This window comes from Lepisosteus oculatus, chromosome 19, assembly GCF_040954835.1.
Source record: "Lepisosteus oculatus isolate fLepOcu1 chromosome 19, fLepOcu1.hap2, whole genome shotgun sequence".
NCBI classification, from domain to species: Eukaryota; Metazoa; Chordata; class Actinopteri; order Semionotiformes; family Lepisosteidae; genus Lepisosteus; species Lepisosteus oculatus.
Genome location: NC_090714.1, coordinates 2,283,681 through 2,304,714, shown reverse-complemented (window position 1 = coordinate 2,304,714; position 21,034 = coordinate 2,283,681). Strand labels below are relative to the sequence as shown.

General features: G+C 40.3%; 2 protein-coding genes and 1 long non-coding RNA gene across 5 annotated transcripts in view; 2 read left to right on the top strand and 1 right to left on the bottom strand.

The window, feature by feature from the left end:
* dnaaf5 (dynein axonemal assembly factor 5) overlaps nucleotides 1-3,255 on the bottom strand; it is a 41,678-nt gene extending 38,423 nt beyond the window's left edge. The window contains exons 1-3 of the mRNA XM_006636991.3: nucleotides 2,690-3,255; nucleotides 1,082-1,266; nucleotides 722-846 (exon numbers count right to left, since the gene is read on the bottom strand). Coding sequence (XP_006637054.2) covers nucleotides 722-846; nucleotides 1,082-1,266; nucleotides 2,690-3,218 — 839 coding nt within the window. The 5' untranslated portion in view covers nucleotides 3,219-3,255. The remainder of the gene's footprint in view (nucleotides 1-721; nucleotides 847-1,081; nucleotides 1,267-2,689) is intronic.
* Nucleotides 2,840-4,503, top strand: LOC138224327 (uncharacterized). Its single transcript, XR_011182787.1, has 2 exons — nucleotides 2,840-2,929; nucleotides 4,149-4,503. It is a non-coding gene; the product is annotated as an uncharacterized lncRNA (long non-coding RNA).
* Nucleotides 4,504-5,382: 879 nt separating this feature from the next.
* Nucleotides 5,383-21,034, top strand: part of prkar1b (protein kinase, cAMP-dependent, regulatory, type I, beta) — a 76,826-nt gene continuing 61,174 nt past the window's right edge. Inside the window, exons 1-3 of one of the 3 annotated variants that reach the window (XM_015359786.2) lie at nucleotides 5,383-5,553; nucleotides 5,695-5,897; nucleotides 6,795-7,020. In XM_015359786.2, coding sequence (XP_015215272.1) covers nucleotides 6,850-7,020 — 171 coding nt within the window. In that variant the 5' untranslated portion in view covers nucleotides 5,383-5,553; nucleotides 5,695-5,897; nucleotides 6,795-6,849. Of the gene's footprint in view, nucleotides 5,554-5,594; nucleotides 5,898-5,941; nucleotides 6,500-6,794; nucleotides 7,021-21,034 lie in introns of those variants that run through there. The other 2 variants (XM_006636966.3, XM_015359788.2) reach the window with 2 other exon arrangements.

Here is a 21,034-nt window from a genome sequence, read left to right as displayed (position 1 = left end):
TACAAATGTCCTGAATCCAAACCCTTTCCTCTATTTAGATGGGGGTCACTTATTTTTTACCGGGCAAGAAAAAACATGAAGGAAACAGGTTTTACCAAGTAACTGCACAAACAGAATGGAAATAGGGGAAAATAAAGTTATTAGAAGGCATTTATAGCCTAAAGGAATGTAGTCTGACAGGACTGCTGGATGAAATTTTGGAATATCTTGTAAATATCATTAGTAAATCGTTCCTGTCTTTCACCAAATGACATAGTTACTTTACCACATCCTGGTGAATCAACCTTAAGGTAACGCAAAGACGTACAGTAAACAAAATGTAACTGGCCTCCACATCAGATCTCATTCTGGGTAGACAACACTAATTAGGCCCACCTAACTAACTGATAAACAGGCAGAACAATGAAGGCTTCCGTAATGAGAAGCCACTGCTCTTTGTCTTCTTCCTGTAGAACACCGATATTCTTAATAATCAAATTGAGCTGTGCTCAGAAGGCAAAGCAAGTGTATTTCATTATGGGGATTATTTAAAAGAAATCTATTGAAGACCTTTGCTCAGCAGTGTTAGGATGACAGTAATATTCTGATTTAACAGATCATGAAAGGTGAATATCTGGGTCTGTTTTTCTTTGGACACTAAGACGGGTTGGAAGGGTTGTAGTTGCACTTGTAATCTTACTTTGGGCAGCATACAGTTTATGCATTTAAAAATATAATTTACCGTATTTCAGGAATCTCATCACTAAAGCTGCTCAGAAGGAGTGGAATCAATTTGTGAAAATATGAGTATCTGTCCCGTAGATTCAAAAGCCAATTTCCCACCACTTTTGTAACAGCCTGTCGGACCTAAAGGAGAGGAAAAAGACAATCGGGTATTAAAGCATTTACTTTTCTAATACCAGGTCATTTTGTACTAAAGACAGTAAAGACACATAAAGAATGTGAGCCTTAGAGTAGAAACAGAATGAACCAAACAGTAATAAGTCATAATTTTTCGAAGTAAAAAAGAAATAATAAGACACTAATAACACAATTTTAACACACTCCATACGTGAATTAGAAATGTTATTTGATGATTTACCTGTGGTGCATTATCAAACAGTCGCTGGGCTAAGTGTGATAGCACATCATCCATGGACTTGCCTGTTCCATACTGGATCACTGAGCCTGTTGCTTCAATCACAGCCACTCGCACCTTGGAGTGCTGGTGTGAGATGGTTTGCATTAAAGGCTTCACAAGAGATTCAGACTGCATGTGAAAATGTTCTGGAAAAAAAGGTCAATTTAAGCATCACAAACAATAGAACAGATTTCTTTAGTACAGAAAAAGATACTCATGACTTTTTCATACTGCCCCCACATACAATGCACTACAGCAGCTGTAGTCAGCTGTGGAAGCATGTTACCACGCAGAACCTGTGGACGTCCTGTGGTGATGTCCTTTAGTTGATCATACAGACTTTCACCTCATGTCAGAGATAAATATTTATGACGCACTTGGGAAGCAGCAATACTGAAATATTTATGGACGCTGTGAAATTCCAGGTAAAACATTTAGGGATTTATTTAATCTGTAAAATATTATCAAAGCTTCCAAATTGTACATTACAAAATAGTGTATATTCACTTAATTCACTTAATGCAATTTGCACTTTGATCCAAATGTACCTAAATTGAGACTCCAATCAACTCCAATGCAGAACAATGGGTCAAACGGGGTCAATGATTACTAAATGGCTGGCAAATAGTCAAATTACAAAAAGGAGATTCCTGGGAAAAAAACATTCATTCAAAATACATTATACACTTTATTAGATGGTATTAGGATCGATAAAACTGATCCTTTCTCTAAAACCTATTATGCATGTATAAACTGGTACTCTTAAGTTTGGGAATGCTATGTCAAAGCATTTTTTTAATTGTTCTATTTAAGTGAAAGGTACAGACATAGAAACTAGAACAGGCATCACGCCTAACAGTCGGGAGTTTGAACTTTAAGTGCAATGTTCACTTCAAGTGTGTGAACCCGTTGCCTTGGTCCTATAATCTCCATAATAATAATAATAATAATAATAATAATAATAATTTGTCACAAAATCCAAGTGTAGATAATTATTTCCTGAATGTACTGAATTTGATATGTTTTCTTTATTACTGCCTTCCCCGTAGTAACAAAATACACCCCTGCGAAAACGTGACTTGAAAGCGATTTAACTAACACGTGTGAAAGCACGTTCCTGGGTCATTATCTTCAACACTGGAATATGCGTTTAAATGTCTAGCGCGTTAAACTGTTGTGGCTGGTTTTAGGTTTACTTAAAAAAAACACTTCTTAAGCTGTTGAAACCCTGGAGGCAAACAAGACATTTACGAGACGGTTCTCCCGTTGCTGTGCATCAGTCAGACACAAGCTGTTAGCCAGTGCTGTGGGCTCCCCAGCCTGAAACCATGGAAACACAGACTCAATTCAAGAGGCTTTAGTGACATGGCCAATGAATAAATAAATCACTGTTGCCAAAGCAATACAAATACAATGAACATAAAATCTACAGACATTTACAGTATGGCTCTCACAATCTCTGCCGCTGAATCAGACAAATAAAGATGATGGGTGATCAGATATGCCACTGGAAAGCATTTTTATTTTGCTCATTACAAGGCATCGTCAGGCGTTCCGCGAAGCCATTACCTGGCACAGCCCGGGCAAAGCTCACTGTGCATTTACAGCTTTCCTTCTTCACCTCTGGGAAAGGGTCGACGATGGTTTTCTGAAGGATTCTCACCACGTCGTCGAGGTAGGGAGCAAGCCGTCTCCCGCACACCTCCACAGTCAGAGTCAGCACCTCCAGCAGGGACAGCCGCAACTCCTCCGAGGGCTCCAAAATCTCGCAGCCGCCCAGGCGCTGGGCGACAGCGGGGATGAGATAGGGTAAGCTCTCCTCCGGCTTGGGCACACACTTGATGAAGTCACCGATCATGCTGATAGCGCATTCCCTGCATCTCTCCGCGGGGTCTGACAGGCACTTCAAGAGAGGCTTGAGCAGGCAGTCAAACACCTCCTGGAGCACACCGCTGGAAAGCCTTTTGTCGAAGGTTTCTGCTCGAATCGACTCCAGCGCTCTCTTTCTGGTGTGTTTATTTGCTTCGTTCAAGCAGTTCAAGTGTCGGGCTATAGTTTGCATTACTTCAGCTGCAGCACGCTCGTCCCCGGCCGCCATTGCTGCCGTTGCTCCGTCGTTATGGCAACCAGAGGCGTTCTGCCAAACACAGATCGGTTTACGGCACATTCAATTGAGCAAACTTTATTACTTTCCCCATTCACTGCAGTCGTAAATTCCTTCCCCCTCTGTGGGGATGGATCCAACCAAAGATGCCACTCAAGCCAAAAAAACGCATTTATTTAAGAGACGGAATGTTTTTTTATTCTGTCACTTTAAGAGCTTTTTACTGCTTTTTTTCCCCCACAGCAGCAGGTCTGCCTGTCGTTGTGGCTTCACTGTTTCGGGACGACATGAGAGTGATTTAATTCCAGATTATTCTCACTTCTAGAACAGATCATCACAAAATAAAAATAAAATTTTGTTTGCATAAATCGTTTCTTTTCACACTCGTGAATCATGTTCCATCATTTTAGAAAATGCATCATTTAAGGGTATGAGAAACATTCTATCTCTTAATTAAGGTGAATTACAATTATACTATACTGACAGCCTATCAGTATATGATATGAAACATGTCAGGCACCGCGTAACAGCAATGCGTTTCGTGCTTTGCCTGCACATGACTGGAGTCTCACCTAGGCTCGTGTCCCAGTTTCTGCCCTACATCCGCCGGGCTCAGCTCCAGTTCACTGCGACAGGTGACTGAAAATGCGTGAACAGGTGCCTACTGTACATACTTTGCTTTGCCGGGTGACCCCGTGATTCGCGATAGTGATCCTGGATCGGGATGTTCATTTTCAGGACAGATGTCCAAAATCGTTTGTGCAACCAAGGCACTGCAAAAGGGTTTCTTAAAAATAATAAATGACGAGAGCAAGAAATAAGGGATGAATTGTTTGCGGAACGCCTCTGTGCATGTGTGACTTCTTGCTGGGTAAGCAGGAGTCTTTCCAATTTTGAGCACTTCCACTGTTTTCTTCCTCCCAGGGATGTTGAAAGAATAGAAGGGATTCTGGCCCGGAGGCGGACTTCCTCCCCGAATCCTGGATGGAATCCATCTTCCTCAGGTGATTCCACAGTGTTGGGCTCAAGGCCTCAACACGACAACTTCATGGGTTATGAAGCACACAGAGAAGGATGTGACTCACAGCATTTTTCAAACTGTAGTTTTAATGGAAACCCAATGCACATCCTCGTTGTATATCTATATGAAAATGTTGTATAGTCCCTAGTATATATTGAACAAGAAGGTCTTTTTTTTTCTATATTGCCTATCATATAATAAGAAGTTTAAGAATTTCTTAAAATGCCCCTTGGGGATGAATAAAGTATTTGAATTGAATTGAAGTGACAGTTTGGTATTTATTGTTGGTCTGTACAAAAACAGGTGATGGTATTATCCTATTTTCAACAGCAAGGTGTACAATATTTAGGAAACTGACTGGTACACGTAGTGCAGGGTTTGTTTGTTTTTTCTACATGATAATGACTAAACAAACAACCAGTCTCATCCAGAACTGCTTACACCAGGTTTCTGACTTCACATACTGTACGTCCACAGCCACATTATCTTAGATCTATTGATAAGCTAATTTGGTATTTGAATGAGCAGAAACAGAGGCTCAAGCTGTACACATATCAGCACTGGTGGCCAGCTAATTGCAGGAATGGTTTTAAAACTCAACTTCTTTTTAATAGACTTCCTATGTATTTACAGTTTACTAGGTGCAGGTGTGTAGTTTATGATCTTGAGACCATGGCCTGCTGTGTATGCCTTACCAAAGCCATTGCTTGACAGACAAGCCATTCTTGTCCGTGGACACAGAAGATCATTTTCTGAGTTTTATGTTTTATAATATGCAAATATCACTGGGTATCGATGCTGGAGTTACTAACCATCATTCCACCCCTCTCATGCATCTCATGGTTACAGTTTTCACTGCAAACTAACTCATGCAGTTCGCTTCATGCTGGACAGGATAGGAAACCCCACAGTGAAATCAGGAAGCAGCTATGGAATACACTGGTGGATTTAGGTTTTGTTGCGTCACTGAGCTATGTTGGAGTTAGTTCATCTTACAAATAGGTTCAGAATACAGTATCCTGATATCCAGTATACAATATGTCCGCTGAAAACAATGTCGATTTTGGACTTGTTGGACAATTTCTGGTAGCTGAATCTTCGTGACACAAAGGGAAAGATTTATGCAAATAAACTGTCGTTTTTTCCCTGAAGGTCACAGGCATTCAGCTTTGCCATGTGACTTGGACTGTGAGAATGGGTTATAACAGATGCGTTGCAGTCAAAGAAAACGCAACACGCCTACGATTTGTTCAGCACCTGTCCGCTGTGGAAGGAGCTGTGACTTCTCAGAGGCGCCACGCTAGGCAGGTACAGTATATCCTACCGAGAGGCTCCGTTCTGTGCATGGAAAAGCATCACACACAAGAACCACTGTCTCTTGGAGGGAAGAAAATATCTATATAACGTATATATTTATTAAAAAAATAAGCATTGCCGTTACACTAACAGGTAACGCAGCAAACCTCCCTCCAAGCCACAAATCCCTCGCCGGAGATGCCTGACTTCAGAAAGCAGCTTTGCGCTGGAAATAAGCGAGCCTGATTGACGTCACTGAAACCGACGCACAGCGACCTGAGACCACAGCAGCAGCAACAGCAACAGCAGCAACAGCAGCCAATTACACTGGCAGGCACTATCTCCGGGAAATAACGGTAAGGCGGCGATCGACTAGAATTTAGGATTGAAGGTGTCCACGGCTCACAAATGCATTTTTTTTTTCCTGCGGTCATCTCCTTTTTCGCGGTGCGCCTAGCATGACACCCCTTGCCTGACGGAGGAGAGCAGAAATAGGGGCTTTGCGGCTGGCCTGTGGGAAATCACAAGAGTGATGCTTCGCTACTTCTGCGATCATGACAGATAACACAGAACAACAACAGCAACCGTCGCCCTGCACAGCATACGTGTGCTCGCTTCGCATTATTTAATAAAAACCAAAGCCTCCCTTCGCATGACATCTCGAATAAGTTTTCGTTATTTTCATGATAGATGAGTATTTTTATTGTGCTTCGATTTTCATCACCGCGACGGTAATGCCCTGTTCCCTTGACACATCGGAAGTTAGCAAGGTTACAGAGCAAATAAATGGCTTGTTGATGTAGAGCATAGATAGAAGATAGCTCAACTGTTTAACTCACGGGAGTACTGTGATTACTGTATTGCTCAGGCATACCTCGTCTCTCCCCTCCTCAGAAAAGCCAGATCTTCCTTTTTTTCCCGAAAGAAATTCCTAATACTTGCACAAATAGTTCCTTGGGTATGTATGAGGATGTTATTTGTAGACGTAAATGTATTTACACGCCTGTGTTTTGTCTGGGAAACAAAACATTTCAATTTGAATTGATGTGATGATTTAAACGGGTGAATACTTTGTAATGTTCTGTAACACAAACGAGTATTTGTAACATTTTCACCGAGGTTTCCTTTTAAGGAGGGTGTCGAGAAAAGAAAGCACTTTTAATGAGAAGCAACCAATGAAAACATTATTATAATTTAAGCATGCGCACCATTTACAGACTCTGATTTTGTTTCTCCACTCGTTTGTTTGGCAGAGCCTTCAGTGATACTAGAAACAGAGGTATTTTCTTTCCCCGCTGCAAAGATAAGATGGCTTCCTCTTCAAATATTGAAGAAGACGAGAGTCTGAAAGGATGTGAACTTTTTGTGCAGAAACACAACATCCAGCAGATCTTGAAAGAGTGCATTGTGAATCTCTGCATAGCAAAGCCAGAACGACCCATGAAATTCCTCAGAGAACATTTTGAAAAGCTGGAAAAGGTTAGTATAAATGTGAATTATATGTTTATGCTGAGTGACTTCAAGTCAGGGGTGTGATGGAGCAATTCTATATTAATAATAACCATCTAATCTTAATTGCAATACTTAAATACGTTTTATTTATGAATTTATACTCAAGATCAAAATAGTGTATCCTGTGGTGGAATTGTTAAAAAAAAGTATTTTTATGTTTTAAAATTTTAATAAATAGACTTTTTTTAAAAAATATATACTCAACAGGTAAATGAGCTACTCAGATCTACACAGAAAACACAGTGATTGTTTTCCCAATACCATTTATTGCCACACGAAACGAGAATTTATTTCATGAGAATGGATAGGTTAATGTTAAGGTTTGCAGGTTAAGTGGTGACAAAAATAATCACAGATTCTTTGCTGGAGACCTTGCCTGTCGTGATCTGGTAAAGATGGCTGATTAGCTCAATACACACAGCCTCGTATGTAAAGTGAATGCACTGTTTCCGGAACAACGCTTTGTCAAAACTTCACATAATTACAGACACATTATACATGAACTGGGCGAATTGTACATAGAAAAGTAGATGGATATTAAGTGAGAGTACTTGATAGTAGTTCTGAGAGTGGTGAATGGAAGTGGCTAGGAAGACAGACATCGAAGAGCCCAGTAGAAGTGGCCGCAGGCAAACCTGTCTGTGCACTGAAGGACTTGGGCAGCCACACTCTTTTACCTGGAGAAGAAAGACCAGCTTCAATCACAACGTGATTTGTTCATCACAGAATTAATATTTCACAGGACTCTATACCAGTCCCCTGCGAGTGTTTTGCTGTAGGACGTTATTGTAAATCCACAATGTGCTATGAAGGCAATGCACCTGGATGTTCTACAACAAAAATAATGCCAAAAATTATTAATAAAAATTGCCTAAATGGTGCTTAATAAAAGATACTGAGTATCTGCTTGTTGACAGTTAGCCATTGAATGAATTACAGAGGTACATATCAGAACAATGCATTAAAAGCTGTACAGGGAGCTCATGAGTGACTCGGCCTCACATGACCAAGCCTGGGCCATTTCACCAGCTGACTCACTGGGCGCTTATCTACCGAGGGGAGAGCTGGGATTAGTCAGCAGGGTTGTCTTGGCTCCTGTCGACACAGAGACCCCTGCAACCTCCTGGGCGCTTACAGGCTGTACTGTCTTCGGTGAGGGGTGCGCTTCTCTTCCAATCAGCGACGGACAAACTGCGTTGGGCCGTGTAGTTTGTGAGGTGTCCAGAGACGAGGGGTTGAAAAGTGGGCAAGTCGGAGAAGTCTACCTGCACTTCCTGATTGTCCCCTGTGTGCGGATGCAGGGTTCATAGGTTGTGTGCACATGGAACACATTGTGTTTACAAATCGGCTGGGTTGATAACACTAAATAAATGATCATTCTTTTTTAAATGAACTATTTTAATCCTTGTCCTGATATTCCATTCCTTCCATATGAAATATTCTCCGTTTTGATGCTCTGTTCTCCTGGTTGGCCTCGGCTTTTGCCTTTTTGACTGAAATAAACGGTTTCAGCAAATCCATTTCTGAACGGACTTACCGCAGGTCACTACAGTGATATCAAACTGAGAAAATTGCCCCCCTAACACCCTACCCTCCCGATTTGCTCCACCAGTAAAGGTGCTCTCCAGAGTGTGTGGTAAGTTCTCTGTTCCACACGTCAGGGGTTTAAGCCTGTGTCATTTCACAAGCGGGAGGGACAGTGTGGGAAACGTCAGTCAGGGCTCTCTGAGTAAACACAGGAACTTCTGCAGCCCCCCCAGACACTTGTAATTGTGCAGTGCTGTGGCAGAACTTTAATGAAATACAACGTACCCTTGTTATCACCTCGCACTGGCCATCTCCCTGAGCAAAGTTAAGTAGGGCTGCATTTTTCACTCTTCCTGTCAAGTTTATACAGCATCACTTTGCAATGGTGTTGAGTAAGGGTGGCTGGCAAGACCAGTGTGTCAGTCTCAGTGCCTGTTGTTCTTTCTGTTTATGTTATTTAGCATTACACATATCCAAAGCACAAGAAAGACATTCTAGCATTTCTGCTCATTTTCACAGAGTGAAGGTGTGTATGGTAATGAGTTTACCCAAGATAAAAACTAAAGGCCCCGTGTAGGCCAGACACTTCTGATAAACAGACGTGGGAAAGAACAAAATGTCGCAAGTTGAAATATTTCTTTTGACAGTCTGTGACGTCTTTTAGCACCCCAAATATAGCCTTCTGGCAAATCTTAAAAGCAGAGGTCAGTTTTGATCTGTCTCGCAGTAAATGTCCTGGGCCTGATCGTTGTTAAAAAGCCCTTTCGATAGCTAAAACAGTGTTTGCCTTGTGATTGTGCGCTGTGGTTGGGGCACACTTTGTGTGACATGGACAAAAAAAGAAAGAAAGTGAGAAAGGGGAATGATCAAATAGCTACATGCTGTCTTGCTTGACAGCAGGAGTAGAGGTCTTTGAATTATAAATGGACCTTCCCTGAACCTTCCCAGAGACTGGAAGATTAAAAATACATGCCACAAAATCTGCAAAACAGAAGAAAGTTCTGTGGTGTGCTCATCTTTTGGTTAATGGTTTTCCTTGTGAAATACTAAGCCGTGTTTCTCCTTTCTGTCTTCAGTTGTGGTCTGATTCTGAAGTCTTCTATATTGCATGTGATTAGCTAACAGATAATATTGGGTTTTGTTTGCTATGGAATGCAGTGCCCACAGGCAGTTCCAGTTCTTGCTGTGTCCTCACAGTGTTGTCTGCACATCTTTTCCACTACTTACATTTTTTGATCCGCATGAATACTGAATCATTCAGGAAGAGAGGGTCCATAATGGCTCAGGCCACCCACCAAGCTCGTGATAACTAAACCTTGCAAAAACCATTTCCTACAATGTCGTGATCAGAAGTGATAAGATGGTTTGGCAGTGTTCTCGTTTTGTGTGTCATAAATTAGGGTGTAATAGGGTCTTTATTTAACTTTTCAGTCAGTGTTCTGTGACATAGAAATAGGCAAGATAGGGCAGTAAGGTCAGACATTAGCTTTCCCACAAAATATAAATAAAAGTATAAACTTCTATCAGTCATTTCCCTATCCATCTGACCTTTTAGGCTTTAGAAAAGAGATATTGCATATTGACTGACTTGTGATTTACATTACAGACGTCTCCTCATGATTTAACTGACAGTCTGCCTTTCCTTCCTCTCTTTGAGGTCTATTTGAAGTGCTGTAACAGGAAATCTCCTGGTCTGGAGGTTTTTTGTTGTCATTTTGTGGTGTTTATTTTGTTCTGGGATGCCGGGCAAAGGAAGAGCTCCAGTAGCATTGGTTCTTCCAGTGACAAGTCAGAAGGCGTGCGTGTTACTTGCAATACTGCTGCAGCAATTGCTTTTGGGAGGAGGTCAGAAGCTGTTACACCCATGGGCGAACTGTTTTTGGGGCGCCTCACTTTTTTTGGACTGTGATGACCTGTGGGAATCTGTCTGCCTCTCCTCTGACACGCAAGCTGTGCTGTTTCAGCTCCCTGTTGGCAGTGTGTAAAGTCACAGTCCGCCTGAAGGCCCATCTTGGGGAGTTTGTGCTTGTGATTTCGCACTCTGTGTAGGAGTGCGGTGACAAACCAGGTTTAATAGCAATTAGCACTTGTGTTCTCTCTTCAAGACCAAATTGATTCGGTTGTGTTAAGATGCCACTGTAAGATATTTCTTTGAGGCTAGGGGTGCACATAGTTGTTCTTCCTCATACTGATTCCAGAACACCAACATGTTTTTTGGAATGTAGGGACCATTGTCCATATTTCCCCCATTAAAACAGATTTATGGCTTCCTGTCCTTTTTGTAAAACCTCCATCAAGATACATCACAAGACAAAGGCGAATGAGCTAATAGAAGTTAGGATGAAAATGAGTGTCCAGTTCTGGTGATGTAGCCAATGATAAAGATAGCTGTGGTAATGGCTGAAATTCAGATTAATATCTCAGAATTGGAAAGCTAAAATTCTCCACTCAGTAATTTATTATTTTTACTTTAGGAGCTTGTGGGAAAGACATAAATTTTTATAAGTAACTGTAAATGAGATAAAAAAAAAACACATTCAGCATGCCTGAAACTACGATGGTAAGTACTGGTCCCTTTTATATCATTTGAAAAATGTGAGTGAAATGTGAATGATAAGGCTCTTATAAAAGAAGATTTTTCAGATACTTTCTGTAAAGTGGCTTGAAATGTTGCATTTGACATCATAATTTTGTTTTCGTATAGTTCTTTGTTTTTTCCTGTGCGTAATGTCCTTTGGAATTTAAGTAATCTTCTTTGCTTCGAGTACCATAGCTAGTGATCTCTTTAATTTGTGGAAGTGCCATGTCAGTGTTTTCCATGTCTTGGGTGTTTTAATTAAAGTTAAAATAGTTTAAAAAACATCACAACATTTTCTCAATCTGAATTTCTTAAACCAGGTATCATGGCTAGACAAATGCAGCTTATAAGGTGCTATATATTATGGCAAGCCAGGCCAGGATAAATTGAGAACTGCTGATGTCCTGTTTCTAAGTATTGAGTCTTAATCCTATTTCTTTAATGTCAAAATAAAAGAACTGAAGATGTGTTTTTTATAATATACAGCTACAATTCTTTTTATTATTTGAAGAACAATGACTATTTCAGTGTTGAGTTATAATGCAACATTGCTTTCTTATTCATGCACTGCTTGTTGTTGGAGAATGACTGAAGTTTACCATCTTAACGGTGACAAGAAGGGACAAAAGGATTATAGTTAATCTTTTAAAGCTGTTTATTTGATAGTAGGAGCTCATCGGAGCACAGTGCTGATATGATTTCTAGTTATTTCACTGATTTGAGATGCAGGGTATGCTTACTCGGAGGACTTCCATCAAAGAAATTCAACATTTCCCATTTCAGTGTTGATGGTTAGTTTCTGCAGTTGAGAATGGCAATACGAAAGTCTTGCAAGCTCTCTGAATGCTTTTAATCATATCCTGTTCATCAAAAGAAACTTATCGCTTCTTTTAAGTACACTTTTAGACAAATGAAACATTTTTGTTTATTAATTTAAAATGTTTAATAACACATAAGAATTTGATTGGTGATAAATTTTGAGGAGCAAGGATTTAATTTGACTGGCACACTATCAAACCCAGTGAAATTTAAGAACGAAAATGCAGGAAGCAACCAAAATGTCTTGGTTATCAAAAAAGCAATGCCTGTACGTTAGAAATTTTGCAGGCCTGACTACGTCACTTCAGATAAAAACCATCAGCGTTGGAGTCAAGTCCTGTAAGTTTTTGTATTGACCACCCTGATGGATACCAGATGATGTGCCGGATGTTCAGAACAATCCTCTTAATTCTTTTGCACAAGAGTTCGGTGCATGAGAGGTGTTTAGTACAAAACTCCATTTGTAGCGATTGAGGGAAACTTTACACACCCGCCACACCGATCAGGTCCTGGAACCTCCTGCCCTTTCTGTGGGCATCTCCAGCATCATGTCACGGGGGCTTTCTTGGGCAATCAGGTGCACTGCGGGATGATGTGAGTGTGGGCACAAGAGAAAAGGGACAGAGACTCCCAGGAAAGCATCTGCAACCTGCAGCAAAGCGTCAGTCACAGATATACAGCTGGTTTTGCTTCCAGTGGTGACACTCTACTGTACTGGGACTTAAACAGTAGAACCCCTGTCGATTAGTCCTGTAGATGACATGTCAATCTGTTCTATAATGTCCTGATAACATTCTCGTGATTATGTTGCATATTCTAAATGATAAGGTCTTTCGATACTCAGTATATCATAAAGCTACTAAACCATTTAAAATTGAAATGTTTTTGCAGGTCTTTAACTACTTCAATTATTATATTTTAATCTGCATTATTAAGATTTTTTTTGTTTGCTGTCTTTGCTTTTGTAAATGTAGTTTAGACTACGTGAAAACCTCTGTTAACGATGCATTTTTATTTTATTCATCCTCTGACAAAGTGGCGATTTTTGAACGTATGGGTTTATATTACAGTCAAGGCTCTGTAACATTGCAGGGTTTATAGAAATAAGTGCATGCGTGAGCCATTGCAGATATCAGAAGCTTCCATGACATTTTAATGAGATCCCAGCAGGATTGTCGGGATCGAACGAATGTGTTTTTTCTGTGCTTGAAGTCTTTGATGAAGAAGAATGTTCAGAATAGAGTCTCTTGTAAAAATAATCTGGTGAAGGTCAGTTGCCTGTTTTTTTATTTATATGAGGATACAGCAGTATGAATATCTCAATTGTTATAACACAGAGGCCTGAGCTCAAAAAGTAGGACTGTACAGTATGTGACATCTTAGGTAGTACTGAGCCAGTCGTGTTTTTTTTCCCTATATTTAACTTATTCTCATTGATCTCTAGCTGTAACCCAAGAGACAGAGTATGACAGGATAGAATCGCTACTAGACAGAAGAGCTTTGCTGGAATTTTCCTCTCCTCTTTTTATAATTAATGTGTTTCCATGCTGATCTGTTAATTTCAGATTCTGTCTAATCCCTTTCATGTGAAACTAACAGCACAAGACCGTCAGAATTAATCATAACCTTTGACGAATTATAATGAACTTTTTTTACTGCTAAAATAGGAGGCTTTCTGAAATGAGTGCAAAAAACGTAGGAAAAGTGAACTTTTATCTTTTTAGAAGAGGAGCTGTTGCTGATTGAGAAGATTCCATTGCATTCGTCCATCCATTTTTTTACCAGATTTTCCATTCAGGGTCGTGGGGGATAGGGGTACACTCTGCACAGCACACATTCTGTCACAGGACACAACGCTAATCAGACACGCACACACTCACACCGAATTTTCCCAGGAAACAGTTATTGGACTGTGAGAGGAGACTGGAGCACCCAGAGGAAACCCCACAAACACGACCAGAACATTGATCGTACCCACATTGTGCAAACTCCACATTGATCGTACCCCACGTCTGGAATTGAGTCTAGGGCCCCTGTGATATTGAACCATTTTCCTCCCTGAAACTGTAACTCAGCTTGGGTAACTGCTGCAATCTCTGCAACAGCACCAGGGGAACTGACTCTCTGTGCACATTTCCAACAAGCTCAGATCATGGCAGGTCCTCACACAGTGTGCTCCAGTCTGTCAGGTCCTGTACGATCTGTAATACCTGCTCTTTTGTTGTGCCTGTCAGAGGTGTGAAACGAAATTGCAGAAGTTCTATCTGTCTTACCTTTGTTTATGATTTATTCTTTTAAGTATATAAAGAATTTTATTTGGGCCATTCTGAGAGCAGTTAAGTTTAATCAAAGGCAGATGACATTGGTGTCTATTTCCATCAAGATAATTTCTTTAAAAATGCTGAAAATACCATATACTAAACTTGTGGAGCACTTTCGGGTTTTGGATGGGTATCAGAGCAGTCAGTAGCCATATGTGACAAAATCAGCACATCTTGGGCTCATGTTTAATTTCCTTTTCATTTTGTTTGCGGCTTCGTCTGTTGCAGATATCCTGATCTGGAAAATGTATCCTGTGGTGTATTTCCATATCTGTGTCTGTGTCTACAGATCAGCCCACACACCCAGACACCCAGTCAGGCCCTTTTATGTGTTAGCAAGCATGTTCATGAGCTAAACCATCTGGGATTACAGTATCTTCAGTGATTCTGAGAGCAGTTGAGTTCTGTTGAATCTGTTGCGTTAACAGGGCCATCTTAACCTAATTATTGTGCGTTTGGAAAAAAAAATCCTTAGTCTTTGTTGCTGCCTGCATAAACTACCACAGCCAGCCATAGTATCATTTATGTGGTGTGGTAAAACATTAACAGAGTTCATACCTTAACTTAAAATACTGTCTTCTGCTGCCCAAATAACCTTAAATCTTCAAGTGTGCACAAAATGAGAGTACTCTGATTATAACTCTTTTGATTTCGGCATCTCTTGGTGATTCTCCTTATCATACTGTAAATTGTAGTGGGAGTAATTTATGTGTTTGACAACTTTTTTAACGCTTCAGAAGTTAATAATGGGTATTGTTTTACCCTAAACAATGAGTTGCAGCCCACAGACCACCTTTAATTACATAGTAATCCAAATTCTTTTTTATGTTCTTATATTTTCTGTAGTCTTGATAAATTGTATTTAATCATTTGGATTTGTTCTTAGTAGGAGTGTAGGAAGTTAATGGTCCTTACTGTGGATAAGTAAATATATGAGGTCCCATTAAATTACTGTGACACCATCTTCAGTCAGCATTATAAATCTTAAGGAAGTCTGCAAACGAGAGGAGCCACAGCGATCTGAGGATCATACCTCTCTTCGGAAGCTTTGGTTCATAGAGTCCCAGCACCTTTCTGCTCCTAATGAAGTGGTCTAATCTGTAAAAGCTCACACAACAGAGTGGCTATTTAAGTGTTGTTTTGATTGTTTACTGATTAATATGGGAAATGAATGTGGGACTGAGCTCCGAATATCACAACATTCAAACTGGAACTTTGTTGGGGTGGCATGCTTTATGTCAAGTAGGGTTTTTGGCAGTCTGATCGTTGGGTTAATGTTTAGTTATTAAAAAATGTGGATGTTATTTTCTGATTTTTCTGTGCTCCCAAGGTTACTCTTTGCTGTGGCAAACACAATGTGGGAGCAATGTGCACTGCGGTTTACTGCCATAGTGTACTCTTCTTCTGTTTCCTCCGGTCACAAGTTCTCACATGTTCTCCCGTGTGATGACACATGTGATGTTAAGGCCGTTACGGGTGTCATCATATGTATCCCCCAGGGCCACCAGCTGGAGCCTTGAGAGAATGCTCTCCAAGAGGCAGGCACACAGTTCCAGGTCATGCCATATTGGATGGTACAGCAGTCGAGCTGGGCTTTATACATTGTCACTGTGACAGTGCTGTGATATGAAACACAATGACTGACTGTAAATAAGCCAGGATTTAATATTGTTAGTTTGTATAGAGGGTTCAATCCAGAAACTCCCTGTCCCATAAAATTCAGGTCTCAGTGACATCTTATTGCAGATATACAATAAGATATATAAATTGGCCCAGGAGGACGAATCAGCACTAAAGATGTGGTTTAGAAACGGGAATGTCTTCACAGAATTCACTGCAGAACTTGCAGTTGGTCATACAATTCCATGGCAACCACAGCAAATCACTAACTGCTGTGAAAACACACATGCGAAGAAAGGAAGTGTCTCATTTGTTTTCACGGAGGTGCCACGGCACCTGTGAACTGCCTGTGCAAATTGTTTGCCTGCAAATAATAATTCTGCAAAAGGTTGTGTAGTATCCTAATATCCTCCACGAAGACGTAGGGAACTTCACTGAAGTCAGTGAAATGTTTTCCTGGAGCAGAGAAACAAAACAACTGTCAGTCTTAAAGTCACAGAAACCACAAGAAGACTTGAGGGGAAAAAAAAATGATGAATGATTTTGTTTTTGATTTTAAGGGTCAGATAATTACATACTGAAATTAGACATCATGAGCAACAACACTGCCCATCGTGGATTGGAAAATATATTTTTTGGGGGGAATTTCAACATTCAACATTTTCTGGATATTAAGAGTATTCTGTCCCAATATGAATTCATTGCAGAACTCTAAACTGGGAAATTATACTGTATGTAGGTATAAAGCTAAGCAAGGCTAGGTCTGGTCAGTACTGGGGTGGAGAGTCTAAGTAAAGCCAGGTTGCTGCTGATAGTAGTGTTGGTGGACTAGTAGGTGGTGCTCTTCCCTCTGGTCTAGACCATTAACAATGAATTTCCCAGTATTGTGACTGATCATCAGATCTCAAGCTGTGAAAGACTGGGCCTGGCCACTACTGGTCAGATGGGAAAGCTCTAAAGAGCACCAAGCTGTTCTTGTAAGCGATGCTGGTGGTCCATTCTTCCTTCTGGATGGGAATTTTCAAACCAAAAGCCCTGTATGGTGAACGGAGACCCTATACTGTTGACAGTGCCGTGCTTTTGGATGAGAGTGTCAAACCAATGTCCTGACTTTATGTCGTGGGGCACGTTTCCAAAGAGCAGGTTTGGTAACCCCTCTCTCCTGATTCACATAGTCTGGCCTTCCTAAAGTCCACCTTAACTCAGCTGGAGATCAACTTCTCACTACTCACTGCTCCCCTGATCTGCTGTGTAGTAGGACCACCAGCCCACAATATCTGCCACGCATCTGCCACAGGGCTCCACACTGTGAAATGTGAAAGATGTGAAATCCCTCCTACAGTATGTACAAAGCTCTTGCGAACCCTGTGGAATATTATTAATATAGTACTTGTAAGACATTTCAGTGATGCTCCCAGTATGCTTGCGTATTTGGGGAAATGTGATTTCTTGGATATGTTTTTTCATTGAAAGGTCATAAATATTTTCCTATTATTAAAATCATTCTTATTCGGTTTTAAAATCCTGCCTAGCAGCTCTGCACAAATAACTAGGAGATTCTGGATGAAGAAACTACGCCATTGAAGATACTACTGCAGCTGATATAAGTTGCTTTTATATAATATTTAATCAAATTATAAACATTCTCCAAACATGCAGATCAAAATTAATTACGTGATTGTTATTGGTGTCCAAAACGTTGATATTTCAGTACATTACAGAACTTTCATTTTTTGTTTATCTTGAAATACAGTAGTATGAAGTATTCAAGCTAGATAAGTGCTGATATAGAACCCCCAATTGTGACCTTGATCTCAAAGAAATCAAAAGCCACTGTTAAGTGGTTTTTATCATAAACTTGAAACATTCTACACAATGTGATGTACAATAAAGTGTCAACATCCTTTGTTAGTGACACTGAAATCATTTCCCTTTTGGATGCATGCCTAAATTCTGCCTCTCATATATGCTAATTTCAAGTCTTACTAATTTTCTGACATTTCTGACACCAGCTTTGACAAGATGTACTCAGATTCGTATGGATTATGAACTTTAGCTGAATGCAAAGCCTGAAATAATAGTATGTTTTCCTGGTAGAAAACAGGAAAATACATAGAATATAGAGCATAGGCTATATATAGAAAGATATACACTAAATACTTAAAAAATAAATGTACATATCTTTCCAAACCATTCCATAAATGCAAAAAGCTGTATTTCCCCGCACACTCACATTTGTGTGTTGTGTAATGTCAGAATCAAGAACCATTTTTTTCACCCTCCTTTTATAAGTGTAGATTGAATGCATGAATTTATACCTTAACATTTTTCTTGGGCACATTGAGAATTGTCGGCCCATTCTAATTCTTCTTCCTGCACTACTAAAGGTAAAGTTCAGCCACATTTTCATTAATGACGGCATACATCTTACATCACCCTTTATTCAACATTAATAACAAAGACTTTCTCACTGTGTCACGGACACAGACATGATACGTTATCTGCACTCTACTGTTCTACCAACCCTTTTAACTGATTAAGCACATTTTCTGTAAACTGAAAGATCATATGCAGGTGTTTCAGTGCTTAGATTACAGGTGTATTGATTTACAGAAAATTATAATTAGGAGGATTAAGGTTTATGAAGTTATCTCAGCTGAGATAATCTTTGAGTATTGGATGTCTGACTTAACAATGCACAGGCTGTTTCACCTTACTGTACTAGCTTGGAGAGGAAGAAACAGAATGCTTTTGTTTAAAGAAGTAGAATATGTAGCAGTATATTTTACCAGATTAAAATATGAATCTTTTCTGAAATGTAATTATTTAAAATTAAAACTGGGAAAGAAGAGATCTGTCATTTTGATCCCCAAGGTGAAGTGAAGCCAGTTGTTTTATGTCTAAACTGAGTGCTTGTTAGTTGGTCTGTTAGAAATGTAGGTAGCTTTCGCCACACGTAATGTTAGTGCGAGAGTTTCGAAGTCTGTTGGTTTTGGGGAAATCCATGATGACATTTGGGGATGATATTTGACAAACCTATAAAAGTGAACTACTTGAAAGTGGGTGAAATTGGCAGACGACAGATTTTAATTTTATTGATTTGAATGCTTTACGTTTCATTCTCAGATCTGCAAGTTTTTCTTAGTTCAAAAGATCCTTAGAAGGATAGCTACTGTAGAAGTCATCAGATGCCTGTATGACTACAGAGAGATATTGATCTAACAGGTGCATTTGAAACGTTTTATTGTGGGGCTGTTTTCCTCCTTCGGCACGGATGTTTTGCAGAACACAGAATAATTAATTAATAATTATGAAATGGATTTTTCCATAGTTATTTTCGGTAGCCTTTACTGTGTTCCCTTTGCTCAACAAGTGACATGGCAGGGAATTACATTTCTGTTGCAATTGCTGTGGTTTGAGATTTCACCACTCAAACAAGTAGCCTGCTTTGAGCCTTTGCTTTTGAAGTCAGTGCCTGCTACCACAAGAATTAGGGCTCTTTCTAATTTTCCAAAAGATTAAACTGAAGCACAAGCCCTCTCTTTTGAAGTTTATCATATGGATTCCAGTTGGACCAACATTATGGTTTACCATCAGCAGCTAGTAATTAAGCTGCAGCTTTCAGAGCTGAGCACATGAGGCAAATGTGCTATATCAGGGATTATGCATTAACCAAGTGAGGACTGGGAATGGTTTATTCACAAAGCAAAAGTATTATCTGTGTGGGGATCAATGTCAGTTAGATTTTTCAGCCTCCTGGGATCGCAGGTGCACAACAATGGCTTTCGCTGTTGCGTTGAGAGGAATTTATATCTTGTACAGTGCCAGTGGAGGAGACGGGAGGAGTGCAATAAAGTTGTCAGTGATGGAGATACAGTGCCTTTGACAGCAGTGACAGTGAGATTTCCGCTCGATGATGTCCTGAATGGAGATATTTGCTTGTATGGCAATTCTTTGTGCACACACCCTAAAGCAGCTGTGAGCTTGAAAAGTAGTCTGTTCTCTGGATAAGAGAAGATTCAAATTATTTCGACAAAAGTTTTCAACAATGACCTTCTGTTGATCTTTAAAGTTAGGTCTCTGGAGGAAGACTGAGGACATTTTGACTGTAATAGAAAACAACAACAACAGCAATAATAATAATTGCATTTTACAGTTGCGCCTTAAACATGCTAAAAAGGTTATTACATTCTGTTAAGTTCTGGTCAGTGAGAAGCTGGTCTTCTTCATCCACTCCGAGATGAGAGGGACACAACATTTACGCATTAATCTAGTTCCAAAGAGCATTATCTTTTTTGCAGTAAGGTGACAAAAATGTCCTGCCTGGAATCGAACCTGGGCTTTGCTCGTGGCAGGTGAGAATTCTTCTACTGAACTACCAGTGTGCCTTCAAAGTGCAATCACATTATTATGGAGAAATGTGCCATAAAATTAGATTAGACAACCCCCCACCCCCCCACACACACAATCCCCCCTCAGCCTAAAACATTTTTTGAGTGAGCATTGGGATCGAGTGGGTTGTTCTGCACTGATGGTATTCTGCCTGAGGTAATTGAAGTGAGTGACAAAAGACCCCCAAAAGACATGCATTTCAAAGCACTCCCTTGTTAGGATGAGCATAATGTGTTAACAACATGCAGAGACAAGTTACAGTGTCGTGTTTTGAAGGACAGGTAACTAGCTTACATGCTGACCTGGCCTTGCTTCACCGGAACAGAACTGACGAAAATGGCTCGATGATGCCGAAGAAGCATGGTGGTCTCCTCTTTCTTTTGTTATGATCCTATCTTCGAGAATCTTGAGTTGTTTGGAGGGGCAATGCCATCAATATTTTAACAAGACTGTCTGGAGAAAGGTGTGGTGGTCTCTGTGGGTGGCTTGAGGTGCTTCTGTCTTTCTTCCCAGGCCCTGAGCACAATAAACACTGAGGCTCTCTGAGCCCAGCCAGGGGCGGACGATCTCCAACGCCTGTGATTTATTGAAAATCAAGCAAATGAAAATATCCTGCCTCAGAATTTTATCTAGAAACAAAAGCCTCCCTGCACACTTGTCCTGTGTTTTGTCTACGGAGACTGCACTGCTCTATGGGAGAGTCTGGAATGAGCCCTGCCCAGAA